This window comes from Cryptomeria japonica, chromosome 7, assembly GCF_030272615.1.
Source record: "Cryptomeria japonica chromosome 7, Sugi_1.0, whole genome shotgun sequence".
NCBI classification, from domain to species: Eukaryota; Viridiplantae; Streptophyta; class Pinopsida; order Cupressales; family Cupressaceae; genus Cryptomeria; species Cryptomeria japonica.
Genome location: NC_081411.1, coordinates 55,826,157 through 55,852,153, shown reverse-complemented (window position 1 = coordinate 55,852,153; position 25,997 = coordinate 55,826,157). Strand labels below are relative to the sequence as shown.

Genomic DNA, 25,997 nt, shown 5'->3' with positions numbered 1-25,997 from the left:
TTTCCTCTCCCATTTGGAAGAGAAGGAAATAGATGCGTACAAGAGGCGGAAGCGCTAGACAAACATTCAAACATTCAAGCATTCAAGCATTCCTTCAAGCAATTGAGCATTCTAAGTCTCCATTCAAGGCTAAGTGTTGCATTCAAGACAAGGATTCAACCATTGAAGAGGAGATCACATACAACATACAACATACAACAACAATTACACCTTCGCATGTAAGAATACAAACATTCTTACAACAAGGTATTGGTACTTTATTACATTACAATCATTTACATTTACAGCATTTCTCATTTCTTGGTTAATTCCAAAACCGGGGTTTGACCTAAGGGCAAACCCCTAATCCCTAACCCCCCAATCGTCTTCGTTTTTATGTGTGTAGGTTGCAGGTATGCAGCTATAATTGAAGATCTGGAATCCTTGTGCAGAGACGAACAGATCCCCCTTCGTTTTGCGGATTTTTTGGAGGACCGTGTGTACGCCGAGCACCATCGTCCCGTCAAATTTCGCTCAAATTTGCAAGACAGCGCCGTCTCAACATTTTACTTCTAATTCCAGGTCCGCAGCTTCATCCTATATTCCTATCTCTGTTTATAAGTGAATCTTTCTCACTTTTCATGCATTCCTAGCTTAATCCTTCTATCTACATTCTTTACAAAAGAGGGTAGCCTTGCTGTCTTAACCCTTGAAACTCATTTAGAATCCAATCTTGCATTGTGTGGGATTGGATCTTGTGGGTTTCAACCCCTCTTTTGAATGTAAAGTCGCCCCTAAGTGAAAACCGTCAACCCTAGTGACCTCCTTTCCCTCTCCTTGGAGTGGTGGGGGGAACACTTAGGGTTCTCTCGTGATTTTCCGCTTTACATTTTGGTGAACCCGACGTGAACATCCTTTCTGATTATTCATGGTTAGATCTGAAAATTGGATGCCTTGATTACATTTCCATGTTTGATCTTTTGCAAATTTTAGAGGTTAATTACATGAAAACCCTAAATTTTCTTTTTAGTAATTGACCTTGCAAAATGTTTAATAGTTAATGCTTGTTTCAGATCTACCCTTCTATTACAAATTATCAATTCATATTTGTGCTTTAATTCTGAAAATTAAGTGGTTAAGTGTCAAAACCCTGATTTTTAAAACCCTCTTGATTCAACCTTTGACCGACAATTTCAATGATCAAAACATCTCCAAATCAGCTGTAACTTTGGATTCTGCAACAAAATCATAATATATTTCATCCCTGAAAATTTGGAAAAAATTTGCGAGGACTGTGTGCACCCTGAGCACCATCGTCCCCGACATTTTTTCCGAAATTTCGGGAGCTAGATCTTACTGTATTTTTCTGCTAAAATCTAGAATCTTGGCTGATTTCATCAATTCTAACACCTTCAAAATTACAGTCAAAGTTGGTCTAGTGATTGCTTGGATTAAGGCTTCTAATCATTCAAAAATTGTTGAAATTGAAATTTTGTGTCAAAATTGTGTTCTTACTGTCCTAAATCTGAAAAGTGTGTTGGCATTCATTCGAAATTTCAGTGCTTTATTCAAATTCTTGCAATTTGTGACTTTTGAAATTAAGTGTTTAATTACACCAACTTTGATTTCCGCTTTCAAAATTGAATTTTGCATGAAATTGAGTCAACTTTTTAAATTTTAAAACTTGCATTGCTTTTGGTATTCCCTCTAAAATCATAAAATTCAGAATTTCAGTTTCCCTCTCTTTTTCAAAATTCAAATTTTGCATTTTTCAACAATCTTGGTAGGGTTCAATTTTGAGATTGCAACTTTAATTTGGCCTATCTACGGATCGTAAAATCACTCAATTTTTTCAGATTAGCTTTAAAATCATCATAACTTTCATCCCTGAAAATTTCACAAAAAGTTGCGAGGACCGTGTGCACCCCGAGCGCCACGGTCCCTGACATTTTTTTCGAAATTTCGGGAGATTGTTGTGATTGCATTTAACAGCTTAAATCCAAGAGATTGGATGATTTTATTGAAATTTGCTACCTCTAAATTCAAAATCTTCTCTCTCTCTCTAGTGCATGAGTTTTACAACAAAAAGCCCTACTTACACTATTCCCGTTAGACGAAGCCTTAGAATTAAGTCTTTCCAAGGTTTAATTACCGAGGAGATGGAACCTAATTTGAATAGCCTTTTTAACGAGGACACAGGTAATTCCTCTAATCCTCTTAATGATGAAGAAGCTCTCCATGAGGTTTCTGTAGAACAACTTTTGAAATTGGATAACCAATTTGATGATTTTCAGCAATGGATGTCTCAAGAGTATCCCGATAGTCAAGCTCTTTCATTAATTGAGGGTCTAAAACATATGGTTCAAAGTGATAAGAATGGAATTGATATTTTGCGTGGTATTGCACACATTGTGGATTCGAATGTGATGCCTATGAAGAGTTGTGCCGAAAATTTAGGTTATACACAACCTCCCACTCAAGTCAATCATTCTGTTCCTTTAACAACCTCTATTGCTAGCATACCTACCATTACATCAAACATAATGACTACTTCTATACAAGATATTCTGCTTATGATCACCAGTCATGGGGGCAATCCTTCTTCTTCAATTAACCCTCTTCCTTCATTCAATCCAACTTCTTCATTCATTCCTTCAATAAGTGTTCCTATTACATCTTCACAAATGAACATGGCGCAAGGGGGCAATTCATTTAACCATTCCATTCCTCCTTGTAGTGCTCCTCTTTTCCAATCATCTCCTATGATTAACTATCATAGTGTCCCGCCACCTTACTCTCAATCAATACCTTCTTTCAATAACATAATACCTCCATCACAATCTAACACATCTAATATGAATTCTTCGACTGAAGCGACCATTAACAATCTTGCACAAACTGTCTCTTCTTTACAACAACAAATTGCCTCGATGAATCAATCTAAGTTTAGTGTGCCCACATTTGATGTTGCGAGCCCACTTTCTCTTGACATTGTTCGAGCTATCCCCCCTAAACATGTTGAAATCCCGCATTTGGAGTTTATAATGGTAAAGGTGATCCTCTAACACATGTTAAGACTTTTCAAACAATATGTACCGATTTTGCTTATGACCAAAGGTTGCTTGCAAAACTGTTTACTAGGACATTAAGAGATAAAGCCCTACAATGGTATTGCTTGTTGCCTTCTTATTCTATTACTTCTTTCGAACAACTTGCAAATGCTTTTATTCAACAATTTCAAAACAATATAAGTCCTAAAGTTACTTTGATTGATTTAATGCATTGTAAACAAGGTGTTAAAGAAAAAGTGACTGATTTCATTGGTAGATATAAGCATTTGTATGCTCAAATTTCTTTTCCAGTGCTTGACAATGATATTCAAAGAATCTTTATTTCCAATTTACAAAAAGATATTAGAGAAAAACTTCTATTTTCTGAGTTTACTTCTTTCTAACAGTTGTGTGCAACTCTTCACAATTATCAACTGACTGTGAGTCAAATGGAACAAGAAAATCGTATGGCTCCGAGTGATAAGGGTGATAGTAGTCAACAACCATTTGGGAAGTTTAAACCAAACAGAGAGTCCATTAAATTCAATGAAAACATCATCAACAACAATGTGAATGCAGCATCAGGTGTGCCTCCTATTTCTAAATTTTTCAAGAAAGAAAGAAAGTTTACTCCTTTGAATGAATCATTGCATAGTATTATGAATAAGTTATTGGAACAAAATGTGCTTACTCTCCCTCCTGTAAAGCAAATAGATCCTACAAAGATTAATTCACCCTATTTTGATAACAAATCTTTTTGTCAATTTCATCGTCAACCTGGGCATGATACTGAAAAATGTTTTGCTTTAAAGGGTAAAATTCAAGATTTGATTGATAATAATACTATCTTTGTTTCAGGAGTGAATGATAAAGGAAACACATCTATAGCTCCTCCTAACCAAAATCTTAAGATTTTTACTGATCCATTACCTTCTCATACCTCTAATGTGATTGAGACTAATGATTCCTCTTTCTCATCTGATGGTCTTGTGTCTATGACTCCGAATGTGATTAACTTTGTAGAGCAGCAAGAAAACCCTAAAGAACCTTCCATCACATTTGATTCTAGTGAAACTATTAGAGCACCTGATGGTCCTTTATACATAGTTGCAAAAGTCAAGAATACACATTTTCGTGGAGTGCTTATTGATTCTTCTTGCATGGTTAATGTTATTACTGAAGAATTTCTCTTTACTTTACAATTGAATCAAGTGATCTATGACAAAACAGATGTGATTGTGAAATTATTTGATGCATTTTCTTCTCCTGCAATTGGTTCTATTACATTACTTATTGAAGTCCATAACAAATCCCTTGATGCGAACTTTTCTATTATTCCTTCATCCGAACAATTTCGTGTGAAGCTTGGCTATCCTTGGCTATCTTCCATGAAAGCTATTGCTTCTCCTATTCATAAATGTTTGAAATTTCCCCATAATGGTGAAGTTGTTACTGTCAATCATAGTCTCTTTAAACCAGCTAAAAGAACTTCTAGCGTTCCTATTGATTATTTTTGGCCTAAACAATTCCAATCTCTTCCTCCGCGAAGTGATCATCTTTTCAAATCTTATCAAAAGTGGAAAACCGATATGATCCTATCTCTAAGTGAACCTAGAACACCCAAACTTGATATTCCTATCGTTCTTGAGAAGGAAGTTCTTCCTTTGAAAGATAAAACTAATGTCTTTCCTCAAGAAGATTCCCAACCCATTCCTATGGATGTGACTATGTCTATGTCTAATAAACTTTCTAAAAGTAGGCCTATACCTCCTCGTCATGAAGGACTTGGTCTCCTTCCTAAACCAAATATTCCTCCTTTATACGGAGCAGTTCCTCCTCCTTCCTCTTACGGAGAGAAGAGACCTTCCTCTTCTCCTATTATCCAGCCTAAGAGACCACAACCTAAACACCCAAGTGATAAGGATGAGAACATTCCTCCTCCTCAATCTTCTCCACTTCCTACTAAGACTAGACGAAATCGTTCTGTGCGTGAACGTCAATGAAAGCATCGTCTTAGATCTCAAGCAGCTGCTTCTCAAACTTTGCAATCTCCAAAAACACCTTCAACAAGCATTATTCCATTTTCTCCAAAATCTCCTAAACATAAGATGCATGATGGTCTTGATCCTATGCGAGTTAAAGATCCTATTTTTATAAATCTTGATGATGATATAGATGAAAATGTTATTCATGATGAAAATGTTACTTCTCTTGCTTTTGATAGTGAATATGAATATGTTGATGTTGATAACCATTTATCTAACGAATTTTCTAAAGCACTTATCCTAGCTCCTAGACAAGAACAACGTGGCTTAGAACATGAACATAGCCCTTGTTTGGATCTTGTGATAGCTCCATCTGCTGTGTTGAATGTTCCTCCTCTAGCATGTTTCCTGCCTTCCCGAAACGTTGATCAGCAAGATCGGGGGGTAGATGACGTGCTAGACTAGTTTCATTAGCATAGTAGACTCTCTCCTCCTATCTTTTGTTACGTCTTCTATGTGTTATTCTCATTCTTCTATTTGTTGTCCTTAGTGTTGTCTACTTGAGGATGATGCAAAGCATTGAGATCTCTTTTGGTCTCTCTCATGTTGACTCAAAAGACACATGTGTTCCCTTCTTCTAGGTGACCTTCCTTAATTGGGGAATGAAGAACAATTATGCATACATACATATGATATACATGAATTATCATACAGCATACTGACCCCAAGGAAAGCGAAGTCACCTCGTGCTTTGTGTTTTGTGTCTATTATCCTTGGGTTTATCTCACACTTGGGGGCTAAATCTTTGTGATAACGTGCTCCTTTCCCTTCTCATTTCTTATGTGTATCACTACCTTAAAGCAATCACCCCCGTTGAGGTGTGTGCGATCGCTTTAACGTAGGGGGGCATACACCCCGTCTATCCCTTCAGGATACTTGAAAATTTCTTAGCGAACTTAGCTTTGCCTTGAAAATTCTTGGTATTTTTCTTGCATGACTCATAGTGAGGGAACCTTACTATTGACAGTCATGGTTCTCCCTCATGATCTTCCCTTTTACTTTGTCAATCGAAGTCGTAAGATCCTTAGTCCACTGGGGGCTTGGTGTATCTTGCCTCCTTGATGTGGTGAAAGTCTTTCAATGTTGTTTCCTTGTACTTTACCGGAAGTATGAGCATACGCTTATACTCCCGCTAAAGTGGGGGCTAAATGTAGCGTCCTAAAATTGTGACACTTGCAATTTCGACTGCATTTGGGTCTTCACGATGGTGACGCAACACTGAACCTGAATGAAGACCCCGAAACTTGTCCATGACATCAAAAACTGCATTTTTCAGCACCCTGGCCTAATCCTCCTTGCACCCTACTGTCCCTGGAGGTGGGACCATGGCGCCCAACGCCCTAGTCCTTCAGGACCATGGCACCTAGTACCTTATTCCCTCAGGACCATGGTGCCCAGCGCCCTAGTCCCTGGCCCTATTTTGGGCCCGATCTCTTTTGGGGCTTCGGGTCTTTAAGTTTGCAATTCGGAAAATAACCTTTCAAGGTCTGCCTAAGGTCGGAAAAATAAGTCTATCAACCCTAATTGACAAGTATATAAACTACATTTCCTCTCCCATTTGGAAGAGAAGGAAATAGATGCGTACAAGAGGCGGAAGCGCTAGACAAACATTCAAACATTCAAGCATTCAAGCATTCCTTCAAGCAATTGAGCATTCTAAGTCTCCATTCAAGGCTAAGTGTTGCATTCAAGACAAGGATTCAACCATTGAAGAGGAGATCACATACAACATACAACATACAACAACAATTACACCTTCGCATGTAAGAATACAAACATTCTTACAACAAGGTATTGGTACTTTATTACATTACAATCATTTACATTTACAGCATTTCTCATTTCTTGGTTAATTCCAAAACCGGGGTTTGACCTAAGGGCAAACCCCTAATCCCTAACCCCCCAATTGTCTTCGCTTTTCTGTGTGTAGGTTGCAGGTACGCAGCTGTAATTGAAGATCTGGAATCCTTGTGCAGAGACGAACAGATCCCCCTTCGTTTCGCAGATTTTTCGGAGGACCGTGTGCACGCCAGGCGCCATCGTCCCGTCAAATTTGGCTCAAATTTGTAGGACAGCACTGTCTCGACATTTTACTACTAATTCCAGGTCCGCGGCTTCATCCTATATTCCTATCTTTGTTTATAAGTGAATCTTTCTCACTTTTCATGCATTCCTAGCTTAATCCTTCTATCTACATTCTTTACAAAAGAGGGTAGCCTTGCTATCTTAACCCTTGAAACTCATTTAGAATCCAATCTTGCATTGTGTGGGATTGGATCTTGTGGGTTTCAACCCCTCTTTTGAATGTAAAGTCGCCCCTAAGTGAAAACCGTCAACCCTAGTGACCTCCTTTCCCTCTCCTTGGAGTGGTGGGGGGAACACTTAGGGTTCGCTCGCGATTTTCCGCTTTACAATTTACATCATGCACAATCAAAATTCCTTATGCTCCATCAATTTATTCTTTAATTTTTATAACCACCACATCTAGATTTATCACTGAAAAGAGGAGAAATGAGTAGTTAGGTATGTAGTACATCTTGAAAACCCCGTGACCACCTAGCATTCTCTGAGGCAAAAGGAGAAAATGATTTCATACTTGAAGACCACTGTCATGAGAAAGCTAAACCAATGGTTCCTCTATAAAGTTATTTGGCATCACGGTTTGACACTTTTACCAGGGACAATCAGCAAAACTATTATTTATCCCTTTGGTTGATAGTAATTTTATCATTTTATTTTTTATTCACTTCTTCATGAGAAATTGAGTATAATACTAAATGAGTTTTCAATTTTTTTTTCAAGTCATTGTTGATGTATAGACCAACAAATCATAGTTGAGAAGGAGATTTTGTATCCTATTGCAGAGTCAATGATAAAAAATAAGACAGAGCATCCCATTAAATGAAATATTTTAATCTTTAATCAATTTTTGTCCTCATATAAATGTAATAACCTTTCAATATTAGATTGTCTCTTCGACTTTTGATGAGGACATAAATGTAGAGGTTGTTTAGCTTCTTTGAAATCTTATAAATAAGCTCAATTTGAATCCAATAGATAGAGTTACAAGCATACAACTCTTAGGACGAGTTTGTCAAGCTGTGACATACATCTTGTTTGTCGAGTTAGCCGATTCAGCTTTCATGAAGTCTACAAGCATACAACTCCATCACGAGTTTGCCTAAATTGTATGGACTCGGGCATACATATCCACCATGAGTTTTCCCAAATAGGATAGATTCAAGGGCATATAGTTGTTTCATGAGTTTGCCCAAAAATTGTATGGATTATATATATATTGAATGAAATGAAGCTTTCACATGACATATTATGTGTTTACAATACCACCAATTTTGCTTTGGGTATTGTCCCTTGAATTAGCAAAATAATTCAGATTAGTGGTATCAGAGCCTCTTCAATCCTTTAGATGCCTTTAAAAATAAGTTTTTCGCTTCATAGATTTTGTTGGTAAGACATTGGTGTTCTTCCTCTGCTCCACATAGTCATTTCCCCTACTTCATGTTTTTCTCACCACCAATCACCTTCTGAGTTACTCGCTCATCACATAACTCTAGACCATGACAAATTCAATGGGCACATAGAAAAATGAGATGGATAAGAGTAAAGATGCAACCTCTCACAAACTATGCAAAGCTCACAACCAAATTGTTTTTCGCTACCATTTTCTGGAAGATTTCTATTTAATGCTGGTTCAAATCTCTTGTAGCAGCGTTGGTCATAACTACTCTGCAATCCAATCAATGATGTCTTGTTTGTGAAAGTTGAAGTGCAAGCACCACAACAAAGGAAAGGAAGAGCTAGTTGAAGGTGTAAGAGGGCCTTTACTACATGTCTACATGAAATTTCAAGAAAGTAGCAAAAGTGTTTGGATTCTATTTCAACATTCACAACTGGCATTGGTCTAATAAAGATTTCTTGTAGTGGTCCAAAACCCACCTCGCTCAACTTCTCAATAGCCTTAGAAGTCCTTGATGAAGCCCTTTCCATCAAAATCACTACAGTCGAAAAGATTGAAGGGGAGGCTTATTAGTAGTCTCATAGGTCATTTCTCGATGCATAAAGAGGAGCATAGTTGATGTGGTGGCTAAAGATGAGTCTCCAAAGATATCTGAGCAATGTGTCATTGGAATCTCAACATTTACAAGATTATGATTATTCTCTCGAGAGTCTCACTAGCACTTTCACGAGGTGTGGCAGAATTTGAATTTGGAAGATGATCGAACAATGGGGACCATTGTCTTTCAAGAGGGGAGGAATGATCAGAAATAAGGTAGAGTATTCAATTAAATGAAATATTTTAATCTTTAATCAATTTTTGTCCTCATATAAATGTAATAACCTTTCAATATTGGATTGTCTCTTCCACTTCTGATGAGGACATAAATGTAGTGACTATTCAGCTTCTTTGAAAGCTTATAAATAAGCTCAATTTGAATCCAATAGACAAAGTTACAGGCATACAACTCTTAGGACGAGTTTTTCAAGTTGTGACATACATCTCATCTGTCGAGTTAGCCGATTCAGCTCTCATGAAGTCCACAAGCATACAATTCTATCACGAGTTTGCCTAACTTGTATGGTCTCGAGCATACATCTCCACCACAAGTTTGCCCAAATTGGATAGATTCAAGGACATACAACTCTTTCACGAGTTTGCCCAAAAATTGTATGGATTTTATATATATATTGAATGAAATAAAGCTTTCGCATGACATATTATGTGTTTACAATACCACCAATTCTGCTTTGGGTATTGTCCTCTGGATTAGCAAAATAATTGAGATCAGTTAATGAAAGTGAATCTTTATAGTTTGGGGTCGCTGCACGAGGAAAGTTGGGAGATTAAGTACTCGTCCTAGGGAAGGTTTAGTGACTTTGTCTTGTTGTAGTAAATAGAATTTGTATTGTAGTATCCACTACTAGGATTCACTTGCAGAGCTATTATGGATGTCATATTCAGGGTGCTTAAAGAATAAAATATTTCTTCGCATCCTTCATATGAGAATGTTTTCAATAGCACTTTCTGTAATAACCAAACCTCTCAATGCTCAACATTAATAGAGGAGATATGCTCAGTCTATTCCGTTAATAGAGAAGATATGTCTGGTAGGTTACTAAATCTTAAAGGAAGAATATGGAAGGAAATTTTATAAAGATAATTTTTTTTGTCTCTCTTATTCAATAACAGCAATAGCTTGATAATTTTTATTTTTTTTTAACAATAACATATTTTTTAATTCAATCAATTAAGAGTATTGATATCTCTTCATTCACATAAAGTACATAAGCTACATTGGGATGTGTTATGTCTGACTTGCTAGCATTTGATTGAAAATCCAGCATTTTTTGCCAACTAATGTTTTCCTAGATGCTAGCCAACATTAACTGTCATGTCTGCAATTAACTCACTATTACGATGTACAAAGACATTGATGGGAGTAACTTTTTAACAACAAACTCTCAAGAGCCTTAACAACCATTAAATATTAATATCTAAGGAACCTAGTGGTATGAGTTGAAATTGTGTTATACAAAACAAAGCAGAATTGAAATCCATTACTGCAGTGAGTATTGTATGATATAGATTTTACAAAATATAGATATACTAGTTGTATAAAACATTTAAATGAACACATTTCTATTATTGCATACATTTAAAGCTTTAATGTGCTCTTTTTATATTATACCCCAACAGAATTTAAGAGTCAATCAAAACACACGTACATGTCTGCATGATCAACTAGGCACATAGATTATTTGGAAGAAATGAGACATCTCTACCATAACTTGAAACCTACAGGCATGTATTAGATTGCTCATCAAATTAAGGATACAGTAATGTTCATCTACAGGCATGTATTAAGAGTGCTCATCGAATTAAGGATTCAATAATGTTCATCTACTTTACAAGGAATGCCTTCTAAAGAGCCACAACTGAAACTCGTAAACCACCCCGTGCACGGTCATTTTATCTTATACATCCTGCCAAAGATTAATTTGAGCATAGCATGGGCTTTCCATTCTTGGCCCCTGTTTACGGTTACCATAAACCCATTCTTTAATGCATCTAACGGAGCCTTGGGAATCCACTGTTGGATATCTTGCTGTGCACGATTTACTTGTTCTTGACCAGTAATAAAAATGGTGACCATCCATGCTCCAGGTACCACTTGGGTCTCTATCAAGTCGTCAGGAGGAAGGAGAATCCCCAATGTTTCTGGGGCACCGGAAGTTTCGAACAGAGCACAAACTATGATTGCACTAAAAGTGGATTGCTTTCGGAAGTTGGACATAAAAAACGGGTTAAGGTCATTGAAATACTCACGGATTTCACAAATCGCATGCGGGCCACCAGCAGCAGGCACAAATACTGACATTAAAAATGACCATTGAGCAATTTTATTCACATCTTCAATTGCTTCCCCAATTACAACTGTAACCTCTAATGGAAATCTCTGCATCGGAAAAAAAAGCACATTTTTCAAACAATTTTTCTGTACATATTTAGACTAATCAAAACTTTAAGGTATCATCTCCATTCAGATGAAACTTTTCTTTAGAAACTTCTATTAAATGTATTTAAGAAAGAATTATAAGGCAACAGTCACAGACGAAAATGGTGAAAATATTATCAATCTTGAAGAAGCACATAACTTTAAGGTCAGTCTTTGTCAAAGAATTAACATATTTATTTCCCCAAGGGCCTAGTTTTATATACCTTCAACCTGGGAATGTTGTCTTGTATAATTTTCTGGCCTCCTGAAAAATTCAAGTACTTCAATACTGCCAAGTTTTCAATGCCTCGTAATCTGTGCAGCTTCCAACAATGATGAAGGATAAACCTCTCTAGGCAGCCCAGACTAGCCAGACCTCAAAACACTTCAAGTTCGGGGCAGTGTCTTATATCCAATATTGTAAGCTTGGAAGCCATATTAGAGCTCGCTGCAATTCTTTTGAGTCTTGTACAAAACTTTAATGTAAGGGATTTAAGTGCCCTCATCCGTTTCAAATCCAATTCAGTTAGATTTTCCATGGATTCAAGGTGGAGAGATTCAAGGCTGGGCCAATGCTCTTCATAAATTGAGATCTTGGATGCACCTTCTTCTCCGCCTGAAAGATGCAAATATTTCAATCCTTCTAACTTCTCAATACCATCTATGTTCCATAGATTCAAACATCCACTAATGATAATGCTCTCCAGGCATCTCAGACCTGCAAGATTTGGCAACTGTATAAGTCGGGGGCATTTTTCAACTTTCAGTGTTGCAAGTTTTGTAGCCCTATCAAAGCTCCCAGATATTTTTATCAGTTGTCTACAGGATCTAAATGTAAGAGACTTCAGTGCTGTTAGACATGTCAGGTCCAATTCAATTAGATTTTCCATAAACTCAAGGTGGAGAAATTCAAGGTTGGGGCTATGCTCTCCAGAAATCGAGAGTTTGGACACACCTCCTTCGCTGCCTGAAAGATGCAAAGATTTTAAAACTTCTAACTCGATACCTTTTGTGTTCTGCAAATTCCAGCATTCATTGATGACAGTCCTCTCGAGCCCACTCAGGTCTTCCACATCAAAGTTGCCCAGATCAAAGCTCTCAATCTCAAAGCTCCCTGATAGTGTTTTCAATTTTCTACTGTAAGCTATCAATCCAAGCTGTTGGCACTCCTGTATGTCCAACGTAGCAGGGTTTGCATCCATATCAAAACTTCTTGATATCTTTTTCAACTTACCACAAAACCATAATATAAGAAAATTAAGCCTGTTGACACATTTGAAATGCACTTCAATCAGATTTTCCATGGATTCAAGGTGGACGGATTCAAGGTTGGGGCAATGCTCTCCAGAAATGGAAAGTTTGGATATACCTCCTCCTATGCTTGAAAGATGTAAAGTTTTCAATCCTTCGAACTCACAACCTTCTACGTTCTGCAAATTCCAGCTTCCATTAATGATAGTCTTCTCAAGCCCACTTAGATCTTCCACATCAAATCTCCCCAGACCAAAGCTCTTCATATCAAATCTCCCTGATAGTGTTTTCAATTTCCTGCTATAAGCCATTAATCCAAGCTGTTGACATTCCTGTATGTCCAATTTTGCAGGTTTTGCACACATATCAAAACTTCTTGATACCTTTTTCAATTCACCACAAAACCTGAATGTAAGAGTGTGAAGTGTGTTGACATATCTCAATTCCATTCCAGTCAGATTTTCCATGGATTCAATGTGGAGACATTCAAGATTGGGACAATGCTCTCCACTAATTGAGACACGGTATGCAAGTTGCTGGTCACAAATCTGCATGGTTTGAAGGCTACCTGTATGGAGAACAGAAGAAGTTGACCCTCCCCTATCCAGCAAAGATACTGTGCCACTTAATCTGAATTGGCATAAAATTAATCGTCTGAGTTTGGTAAGTTTCTTGAGGGTTTCTGAGAAGGATCTCCCTGTAGCTAGGATGCGATTTCCTCGTCCAGTTTTCCCTTTAATGACTAGATATTGCAACTCATTTAACATTTCTAAAGAGCTGGAAATCTCTTCCAATGAGATTTGTTGAAGCACCAACTCTTTCAACTGAAGAGGAACCTGAAATTTTGGCGTAATTATCTCAAATTATTGAATTTGAAACAATCTTCACAAAAAGGGGTTCTGAGAAGGCATTGTCAACTCTTAATCAAGAAATCATTTATGATGAAGGAAAAAAAATACCTGCGCACCGTCGTACCACAACCTTTTGAGACATCCAAAGACAATTCTTAAGCGCTGCAAATTTCGCAGAGGAATCCATGAAGGTATGCTAATGAGTTGCTGTTCACGCAGGTAAAGTTCAAGCGATAGCAAAACTGTTGATGTATCAGAGCAGTAATCTGAGTTCCCTAGAAAGAATGTAATTCGACCACCAACGGATGAATCAAAAAAAGAATGGAAACATCTGAAAGTATGGTTATCGATCTCGCGGAGAATGTTTCGGAATCCTTTTAATTCCTGCATTAAAAAATGAAGGTCAAATATGTGCTGCCTTAGGGAAAAGAAACAAATCATGCTACATAAAAATGTCGTAGGTTTTTAAAGAAATGAATATATTCAAATGGAGTGTGCATCTACAGTGAGGTTCACACCATAGATTTAAGATCTTGGGGGCACCAGAAGCGACAAGGTCGTCTTTGCTCATCTGCCATTTCTCTTCCAAAATCACGGATATGGTCATGCATTCTCAGAACAGTAGAAGGTTTGTTCATCATCAACCATTTATCTTCCCAAAAAGTCATTTCAGCATCATCCTCAAAAACAAGTCACTTATCCTTTAAAATCTGAACAGCAAGATCTGCTTTCCATCCTGAACACTCCCATACCCTTATTGCAGTGCTCTTCAGTTTTCCAACAAAGAAACATGCAATATCCATAAAAATCTCTTTTTCCTCTCTGTCCAGAGAATCATAGCTTATTTGAAGCCTTTGTTTTATGTCTCCAGGCAGCGTTTTACGAACTTTATCTAATTCTCTCTGCCAATAACGTTGCTCTGAACTACCAGAAACATGCCTGCCCAACACTTGAAGGGAAAGAGGCAAACCTCCACACCCTTTCACAAAGCTCTCTACCAAGTCCTCAAATCCCCTGTTTGGATAAGGTTGTTGGAATGCATGGCAACAAAAGAGTTCTCTGCTGTGCTTATCATTCATTTCTTTCATCCTATATCTAAGAGTAATTGAAGCTTGAATGAGCAACCTTTCATCCCGGGTGGTAACAATTACTAAACTATCAGGATTCAGGGTATGCCTATCTGTCACTAGTAGAGCATCTAGCTGACCTATGTGATCAATATCGTCTACAACAATAAGGAAACGTAAAAGGAGTGCCTTTCCCAGACGATACCTGAGATAACTTATTCCTTCATCTGTACTCTGAAACTTGTGATGATCCTCAATGAACAGATCCTTGAGGAGCTTAGTTTGCAAGCAGGGTAATTCACCTTTCGCAGCCGCTTCTCTCACATCAAACAGAAAGGTTGATCTATCATACTCTGAGCGTTGGCGGTTGAAGAATTCTTTGGCTAGAGTGGTCTTGCCAGAACCCCCAATTCCAAATATCCCAATGATCTAGAAATTCTCTTTTTCTATGTGCCATCCACACTTGCTTTCAAAATTATCAACAAGTTCATCCAATCCTACCGAATGTTTTGCAACATCTAAAGGAATTATCCTTTCAACCTCTTTTAGCACAGCAGACACGATGATTTCACATAGTTTATCATGATCACTGACAATCAACAAGAAAAAATGTGTAGTTGATCAGAAAATCATTGTGCTAGGCTATAAGCAATCAAGTTTGACAAATGAAAAAGATGTAAATAAATATACAAAATTTCAGTGGAAAACTAAAAACTTTCACTGCTAGATGAGAGGAAAAGAAGAAGTCTTACTTATCATTTTTGTTGCATTCGTAGCCAGAGATCAATGAAACAGAATGGAGGGCTTTTTTCCACGCCTCCAATTGGCTGAGGTATCTACCTTTCTCTTTATAATTGGCAAATGCTTCTGCATACACATCCTTTCCAATGTAGCGGAGATCGGAAGGAGCCACATCATAAAACACAGGGATGACCTTTACCCCAGATTGGAGGATGAGAACAAGCTCTGCTAAACACCAAGCTGATTTTGCATATCCCTGAGAGAAGATGGCAATGTGAATTGATGCAGAAAATATGGCATTTTTTAGAGTAGAGGGAATTGAATCTCCCAATTCAATCTCTTGAGAGTCAAGAAATGGCCGGAAACCCGTTTTCTTGATTGAATTGTAAAGTTGGAGGGCCAGACTATGTTTGACGTCAGGTCCCCTGTGATTGATGAACACATCAAACAATCTTGAAGAAGCACTTGATCTCCCCCTTGTGGAAGAATGTTCATTCTCATTCAAAGAATCATATTCCACAATTTCCGATGGAAATGATGAAGAGGAGGATGCCATGAATGAAAAACTGAAACTCAAATTTGGCCCAAAAGATGGAAAAGATTGATGAACAGAAAAACCAGGTACAGATTACCGGTTTGCTTCGGAATATCAATAAATCAATGATGATTCTAACATAAGATGTAGAATATTCAATTTCAATGGCAATGTCCCCACTTCCGAGTTCCTTCTTGGTAACGAAATTAACATCAAGCAAACAATAGAAGAATATTTCCTCTAAGACCGTAAAACAATAAGAAAGGTTTTAACAAATCAAAGGTTTAACAAATCAAGATCGTAAATTAAGGATGCAAATTAGTAAGGGCTCAAGAAATTAAAGAAAAGTATAAGGATGCAAAATAGTGAAGGCTATATACATATTTATTTATATACATTATTATCTCAACAAGATATATTTAGATATATTTAGTCTAGAAATTGTAGTATGGTAGAATTTGGATAATTATAAAATGGAACAAATTAAGAATGAAGAAATGTTCAAGATTTCTCCACAATGCAATGGAAGTAAGGGGAAGGGACACAAAGTTAATGACATGGCAAGGAAGAGTATAGGGTGATGGAGGGCGATAAATAGCAAGATGGATTATAGTGTGGCAATGTGATGGAATATCAAGAGGCCACAAAGACCATTTATAGAAATCAAGATAGATAACAAATTGGATTGATGGGTGGCAATGTGATGCAATGAAGATAGATAACTGTTTGGGTTATAATAATATACCAAATCAGGCTATAACAAATTAGAAAACAAAATCAGCTAAGTGTGACAAACATATATTCTATTGACAATGATGTTGTAAACTCTTAGAAAAAAATAACATAAAAACCCTATTAACAATGATGTCGTAAAATCTCATAACAATGATGTTATAATTGTATTAACAAATTCTATCAGTGATTTTTTAAGGGTTTAAGGCATCACTATTGCAACAAAGGGTTTAACAATGATGTCGTAAACCCTTTAAAAACCATATAAACATGACCACTCAAAATTAACAATTTTCTACTTAACATCTGCATGAGTATTACATATAGCATAATGGTTTTTTCGCTGAGAGGCGATTTACAATGGGATCAAGGTTGTCCGTAAACAAAAATACTTTTTGAAAAAAATTGACATGCTGACTTAACAGTACAGTGATGATGCTGACAAAAGAGTGGATAGAAACGTTAAACATTCCTAACCGAACATCCAATATATTCACATTGATCACAATATTGTATTTTGAATTTCAAATTTGCGAATATCACCTCAAAAATTTGTCCCAAAATTCTATTATTTAGAGTGCTCTGCTCAGCATTTAATTGGCATTCATAATTTAAATGTTCAAATTGAGGGAGGAATTTGGAATATCTGAAAATCAGAATATTGATGATCACGTCCATGCACTATAAGACTCTTAGCTGGCATTAATAATGTCAATTCGCTGACATTAATTCTGTCAATTAATTTCTTGTGCATCGTTTATAAGTAACAAATATTGACTATGCCTATCTACTAATAAAGCAGAGGTGATAGAAGTGAATTGGAAGAGTAATGCATGTCTAACAATAAATAAAATATGCAAGGTGAGCAATGCATGCGGTAAGGAATAAGGTGAGTTGGTAGAATACAATTGCACTAGTGAAAGAGGGGAATAAAATCTATCAAAACCGTTATAGAAGAGTGCACATTAATATGTTAGAAGAGTGGATGCCAAGGAAAGAGTTGTGGTATTGCATCTTTAAAAGTGAATAGTGTAGACACCTAAAATTGTCTTGTCTAATTAAATAAATACCTTTATTTATTTAATTATTTAAGCCTAATTCTTCTATTAATTAAATAAATCTTTATTTATTTAATTAATTCATTTATCCTCTTCTAGCCTTATTTCTCATTTAAATAAATACATTTTTCTAGCCTTATTTCTCATTTAAATAAATACATTTATTTATTTAAATTATCATTTTCTCTTGAATTAAATAAAAACTTTTATTTATTTAATTGATACCACCTTCCTCTATTAATTAAATAAATCTTTATTTATTTAATTAATTCATTAGCCTTTTCTACCCATGACACATGTCATTCATCTCTTAATTCCTACACTACCTACCCCTCTCATTATTTTATTATTTCTTCTACCTACCCTCTAATCTTAGCTGACCATTTATCTTTTACGTCTCTCAATCTTATCCCTCCATTTCTTATAGCGTCTTCTATATAAGGAGATGCTTCCTTCATTATCAAACCCCCGACTACTCTACACTTTTGAACTTTCATATGCGATCAAGCCTACTTGCAACCACATTTCCGATCTTTGTTGAGCTCTTGTGCACACATAAAATCTGAGAGCAAATATATCAAGCAAGATCAATGGAGATAGGAAGAATGGAGATCCAAACCCTATTGGACATGTGATGGTATAATCTTTGTGATTTCATTTGATTTACATTGTCTTAGGTAATCTTCCTTTGTTATGGTGGATCTTTGTTGTTGTTAGACTAGGGTTTTGTGGTTGAATTCATTTAGTCTTTCAATATTGTTGTTATCCACTTTCACTATAAACATTTTGGCACACCCCGTGGGACATGGATTTTTGTTAGATCTATGTTTTTTTTTGTAGGTTTTCCTAACCATATATTGTTGTTTTGTAAAACAATTTGGAGAATCACCTTGTACAGCTAGGGTTTTGGACATCAGATCAAGATCTTGGAAAGATTTCATCCGATCTTGGAGAGACTTGATTTGATCTCACAAACAACTTGGAATTTTTGCAACAAATTTTTTTTTACAGGTTTGGGACAATATCAAGAGATCATAATCCAAAATTCAGATTTTTTGGAGCATATTTGAATTTTCTATCAATTTTTTATGAATTTTCATAAAAAAATAATTTTGAGAGCAAATGAGAAAATGTTTTGGATTTTCTTATATTTTTGGAAAGCTCTCTAATTTATACATAGGCTTTGTTCTTTGATTTTAGTTTTGATGTAAAATATTTCCTCAAAAATTGGATCTTTAAAAATTATGGTTTCTCATTATTTTGATCAGATCTCACAAACGGCTTTGAATTTTGGCATAAAATTATTTTTTCACGTCAAGAAAATTATCAGAGGTTCTTGATGAAAAAATCAGATATTTTGGAGCATATTTGAATTTTCTATGAATTGTTTTATGTATTTCCATAAAAAATTAATTTTGAGAGAAAATGAGCAAATGTTTTGGTTTTTCTTACATTTTTGGAAATCTCTCAGAATTATATAGAGGATCTATTCTTTGAGATTTTAATTTTAATGCAAAATATTTCGTCAAAAATCGGATCTTTAAACATTAGGGTTTTGCATCATTTTGCTCATATCTCACAAATTGCTTGTAATTTTTGTAGGAATTTTTTTATGTAGGTTTGGAAGACCATCACAAGTGTCTAGTAAAAATTTCAGATTTGTTGGATCAATTTTCCATTTTATATAAAAATTTTATGATTTTTCATAAAAAATTAAATTTTGGAGAAAATTAGCAATTTTTTTGGATTTTCTTACATTTCTAGAAATTTATTGAAATTTAATAGGTGGCCTTTTTTTTTATGATGAATCAGATATTTGAATTGGTCAAAAAAATGCATTGTTGAAGGCCCCTATTTCACAAAGTCTTTTGGATCTAAAATTTACCTAACTTGTGTGCTTGCAGGAGGGGTATTATTGCAAAACTAGTAACAAATCTTTGTTGTAGAATTTTGGCAAGGGTTTTTGATCTTTATTGTGTGCCTTTTTTTCATAGGTTATCAAACACTTCAATTGGTGCACCAAAATTGAACCAGTGTCTTTTGTGTCTTGGAAAATAGGCTCTTTTTGTTTCATCTTTAGAGGCCCTGTCTCCCCGTGTGGTCATTAGGACTACTAGTGAGGAGAGAACGACCCAAGTGGTAGCGAGGAAAACCCACCTCTTCCGAACCACTATAAACAACTATATCCATGGTGAAAACCATGGGTAACATGTGCTGATTAGTTCCTACCGACACTATGTCTCCCCATAAACCCGTTTGATCAAATTTATTTGATCATTTGTAGGGTGTAACCCCTACCAGCTGGGAGCCTTCTATATTTACAGAGCTTAAAGTGCCGCATGTATGGCCACACGAGCAAATGCCCTTACTAGCACCTTTTTGTTTTAGAAAGCCAAAATCCTTCTAGTTGTTGGGTCAGGAGGTCGGACCTCTGGAACAACCCACACACATACGTTTCTGAGTAGAGATACAAAGTTAGCCATGGGGAGTTTTCGTAGGGATTGGTGCTTGACTGCCCCGAAGAAGTGAGTGTCGAGGGTGGAGCCAATGGCGTCAAGCATCTAAGTATCCGCTCTGAATAGCGTAGCCTCAAGGGAAACCCCATGTGGGATCAACAACTAATGTCTTGGCCAACCATAAGAATTGTGCTTGTCTTATTTTGAACAATGAAACATTCAAGATCAAACATCAAAACATTGTGTCTTTTGTGTCTTCAAGTGTATGCAAAACAATTTTACATCAAACAACACACTTTTCTTTGAGTCATTTTGAGTCTAAACACTTGCAAACATTGAGTCCTCATCAACATTGTGTCATCTTGTCACGAAAAAAAGTAAAAAAATTTAGATTTGGTCACAACAAACAACATCACAAATTGGAAAAATTTACAGTCCAATAGACAAGAACAATCAGTTTCAACATTCTTGAGCTTCCTAGGTTATTTCTCTAGGTTTTCATCTAGAATTCATCCTATTTCTGGGTCTCACAAAAGCCCATCATTGCTTTACATCTTGCATTACATTCACATTTGTCTAAACTTGAGTCAAAAGGTCACTTGCTTGTTCTCATCTTACTTTGTCAACATACTACATACAACAACATTTTTCTAAGTGGTCCCTCATCAAGGTCTATCACCTTTGGGTCTCATTTGGTCTTACTTATAGTCAAGATCAACTTACCTCATCAAGAGAAACTATCATCTCTTTGGAAGCCACACCTACTCTAGTACATACATACTTGGTCTTACACTTTGGACATTGCAAGTACACTTCAAATTCATTTACATTCCATCCAACTCTTGGTCTTCCATACTCTTTCCATTTTTTCATCTAGTCTCACACATCTTGGTCAATACCTAGTTCATGGTTGAAACCCATTCCCAAAAATCTAGGAGAGAAACTAAAGAGGCTCAAGAGTTCACAAACATGAGTGCCTATGAGTATGACAATGATGTCTTTTTCAATTCTGATCATACCACATTACCTAACATGGATGCCTATAGAAACATTCCAATTTTTGAGAACACAGACACTACAAACAACAATGACATACACAATGACAATATGGACAACTTTTCCATACATTCAACAAAAGTGGAAGACTCCATTATGGATCCCCATTTCAATCGATTGGTTGAGGAAATAATGATGAGAGATAGACAATACTTCTTACAAGTGATGGCACAAAGTGGAGCCAAGATTCCTCATGATTTTGACATGTCTCAAATAATGAAAAATCGACCTTTGCAACAACCTCACCTCAACATGGATCAAAGGATGCCTAATAGTGGAGGCAATAGAGGACCATATCTTGTGCCTAAATCACCACCATCTTTGTTTCAAAAACCTAAGGTCCCATACACACATGGTCAAGCATATGATACTCACCTTCACAGACCATTATGGAAGTCTTATGCAGAAAAATATACTCAATCACATACCAATGCTAAGGATCAACCACCAAAGCAATTGGATATCCAAAGGCATAATCAAAATTTTGACACAAGAAAACCCCATGTCAAATTTAGGGGAAACACACTAGAACAAACTCATGACATGCCTGTAGAGTATGGTATACATGGACAAAATAGATATTCTATTCCTCATCATGACTCTATACCAAATGGTCCTTATACGCAGCATTTCTATAGACCTCCTCCATATGAGCATGTATATGATCAATACCATCCATATATGCAACATGCTCCTCCTCCACCCGGTGGCTCAGGCATGGGGTATGGTCCAAGAAGTCGGTCTCCACCTAAGAACAATTTGGAACAACAAATTAAGGACTTACAAAAGAAAATGGAGGACATAAATACACCGAAGCCAACTTACACAATGAGAGACATATGCCCCTATCCATTTGATAAAAGCATTCCAGTGCCTCCATTTCCTACACATTTCGTGACACCTAAGTTCGATAAGTACAGAGGAAAAGGGGATCCTAAGGCACATATAAGACAATTTTTCATGGCTTGCATTGAGGTAGCAGCAAAAGAGACATATTTGATGAGATTATTCCCACAAAGCTTAGGTGATCAAGCTATGGAATGGTTCTCCCAACTTCCACCTAGAATTAAGTCATGGGGCGACTTAGCAGAGGCTTTTATCCAACATTTCTCATACAACATAGAGACAGACATATTAGTCACTACCTTGTGCAACACCAAACAAAGCGATGGAGAGTCTTTTTCATCATTTTTACAAAGATGGAGGAATCTAGCTAGCAGATGCTCTTGTGAAATTCCACAAAAACAAATGGTAGAGATGTTCACCCAAAATTTTAACAAAGACATTGGTTATGACCTAAGAAAAGCTTGTTTGTCCACCTTCAAGGACGTCATTGAAAAATTCTTGGCAATAGAGAAGGTCCTAATTGAGCAAGGCATCGTCAAAATATTCAAAGAAAAAAAAGAGGACTTTAAAGGAAAAGACAAGCCAAGATTTTGGAATAAAAACAAGAACACAGTCAATGATGGTGTTGCTGATGCCAATACAGTATGACCTAAAATCATTTTTTCTAGATCAAGCTCTACAAACAACCAAGTGAATACTCAAACAACTTCCAAATCATGAAGGAAGTACACTCCATTGGGGGAACCACTTGAGTCGGCTTTCAAGAAGCTAGTGGCAAATAAAATAATAACAATTCTAGATTTGCCTCCATACGAGCCAAAGGTTAAACCAAATTGGTGGAATGATGATGAGTACTGTGAATATCACAAAAGCAAAGGATATAAAATAGGAAACTATCATCGGCTGAAGAACATCATACAAGATCTTATTGATAGAGGTGACATTGAGATTGAAAGACACTCATCCAATCAAGAACATGAAATGTTTAAAGAACCATTCCCAAAACATGACAAGGGAAAAGCCAAAGCTACAGATGACCAAACCAACTATACCAAAGCATCCTATAACTATGATTCAACTATTAATCACATTTCAATGGACAATTATGTCTCTACCATTATCATCAAGGACAAAATGCCTAAAAATTATACCCAAAGGCCCAAGGTTGTCCTAAAAGGCATTGGATCTTCTTCCGAACCTACCTCTGAATGTAATGTTACAACTCATCTAGGTAAATTCACTTTGCAAGGTGCTCCAACTAAAAACATTGCTTCCTCAGCAGCCAAACCTGAGTATGACCCTATAGAACAGTTAGGGAAGACACTCGCGGTTATCTCCATCCTTGATATCTTACGCATATCCCCCGCACATAAATTCATTCTTGACAACACCTTGAGAGACACTTTTGTCCCCACTGATCTCAACGTGGACTAGTTTCAAGCCATGGTGGGATACCTTTCCATTCCACATTCTCTTACATTTACTGAAGCTGATGACGCCTCTGTAAACCAACCACATAATGCACCTTTACATATTGAAGCCTTCCTACACAAGCATCAAATAAAATGAGTCCTAATAGATGGAGGAGCAGGTCTAAACATTTGTACATTGAGCACTATTAAACAATTGGGATATTTTGAAAAGGCTATAAATGCTACAAACAAAATTACCATCAAGGCATATGATGATGAAGAGTGCTCATCCAAGGGCACAATCACTTTACCTCTCAGAGTTGGGCCAATGACGAAGGATGTGGTTTGTCAAGTCCTTAATTTAGATCTCACATACAACATACTTTTGGGACGTCCATGGATTCATGAAATGAGAGTTGTTCCTTCTACATATCGTTGATGTATCAAGTTTCCACACAATGGAGTTGAAGTGACCATCAAAGCTGACCTAAATCCATTCATATATTGCAATAATATGCGACCTGGATCAGAAATAACAATACTAGTCAATCGAGAAGCTATTCCTTCATCAGCATATGTTGATCTAGAATCCTTGAAAGCTTCTACATTAAAACAAGCAAAGATCAAAGAAAAGTTCAAGTTTAAAGACATGGGATGTGGTGAGTATATCTTTCATGTTGATCGACTCCCACTATCTCCTAACACATTTAGTCAACAAGAACAACCTACAAACAATTTGCAATGCCAAGGAATTGGGGGTGAACCACCTAGTGTTGTGGCTACTAATTCTGAATGCAAATCTCCTCTAGTGGTGCAAGCAGCTCTTGATATCAATAGTCTTAAGAGTGGTTCTAACAAAGAATCTATTGAGCGTATCGCTAGCCCTCTTGAGAACTCACATAAATTTAGCATATCAACTATTCATTCCATTTACAATCTGCTCCCAGACTTGGATCAACAAGAATTACAAAAGCCCTTACTAATTGGGGATCAAAAATCAAGCTTTGAAAACAAAAACATAAAACTCAAAAATAAAGAGAATTCCTTTTGTACAAATCAAAATAAAAAACTATTGGACTTTGGAAAATCCAAAGTCAAGGATAAAACTCCTATAAAGAAAAAAGAACAATAGTTGATCTCCCTTAATATCAAAATAACTGGGGGCAAAATCTCTACAATTTTAAGTCAAGAAGCATACTTGTTGGTCCTAAGTGTCCATCATGCTATCCTACTTTCACTTCTTTTCACAATCATAAGCCTTCATTCCCCATCCACTTGTTCCACACATCCTTTCCCTTCTGGTGATACATCATGGACCTTTAATGGAGCTTCCTCGAGGGACTTTGTTGTCAGGGATGCCCAAACATCTTTAGGTGACACGCATACGAGCCTACATAGTCCACACACTAGTAATTCTATCTCAGTTCCTTTATCAAGAAAGACAGTCACTCGAGCTACACATCATTCAGTCAAGGAACAATGCAGCTACAATCATAAGGTAAAGCCTCGTACATTTGAGGTGGGTTACTTAGTCCTCAAAGAAAATCCTAAAAATCAGCAAGACAGAGAGAAGAAGGGCAAATTTGAACCAAATTGGCTTGGTCCTTACATCATCACAACAGCCTATGGATCTGGTGCATATCAGCTCTCAACCACAGAGGGTGAACCTTTGGAGGATCCTATCAACAACATGCACCTTCGTAGGTTTTACACATAGCTCTTCAGAGTATCCTAATTTAAAAATACAAAATACAAAAAGATCAAAAAATTCAAAATACAAAAAAATCATAAACATAAAAAATCGTTACTTGGTGAAAACCTGCCAAACAAGCGCCTTGTGACACAAAAAAATTCAAAAAATAAAAAAAGTAAAGAGAAAAATATTTCTTCCAATGGTGAAAACCACTTTGGTGCTGCCCTGGACAAGTGCCATGGTGAAAACTGGGTCACCGACACCATGCATAGAGACATTGCTCCTCCCTCCTTCAGGATTCCATTTCCTCCTTTCACTTTGCACACACTCACAGCCTCTTCATCCATAATAAACTTACTCATTCCCATCATGGCTTGTTATTGATCTACCCAAGATTGGTTAGCCATTCATAATAACCTCCCTTTTCACCCTTTCCGTCCATAATAAATCAACTCCTATCTATGGCTAAGGCAAATCCTACATCTAGTAATGGGTGTGGAACTGAGAGCATCACATGTTTCGAGGAGTACAGTCTCTTCCAACCTTCTTCAGTCTATATGCGCACACTCCACAATAAAAAAACATTTGCATCACCAATCCGCAATAAAGTTCCATCTTCTCTGCAATAAAGTATCAGTTTCATGGATTCAATCAGTTTCAGATGAGACACAACAACAACAATGGGCTTCAACAAATTAAATCTTTCAACA

The 25,997-nt window shown here is 36.6% G+C and overlaps 2 protein-coding genes across 2 annotated transcripts; both read right to left on the bottom strand.

Moving 5' to 3' along the window:
• Positions 1-11,966: 11,966 nt before the first annotated feature.
• Positions 11,967-13,878, bottom strand: LOC131856414 (disease resistance protein RUN1-like). The gene is made up of 2 exons (XM_059208197.1): positions 13,816-13,878; positions 11,967-13,676 (listed from the first exon to the last, which is right to left on the bottom strand). The coding sequence occupies exons 1-2, from the start codon at positions 13,876-13,878 to the stop codon at positions 11,967-11,969; spliced, it is 1,773 nt and encodes a 590-aa protein (XP_059064180.1).
• Positions 13,879-14,383: 505 nt separating this feature from the next.
• Positions 14,384-16,055, bottom strand: LOC131856413 (disease resistance protein Roq1-like). Its single transcript, XM_059208196.1, has 3 exons — positions 15,511-16,055; positions 15,260-15,347; positions 14,384-15,151 (listed from the first exon to the last, which is right to left on the bottom strand). The coding sequence occupies exons 1-3, from the start codon at positions 16,053-16,055 to the stop codon at positions 14,384-14,386; spliced, it is 1,401 nt and encodes a 466-aa protein (XP_059064179.1).
• Between the last annotated feature and the right edge of the window lie 9,942 nt (positions 16,056-25,997).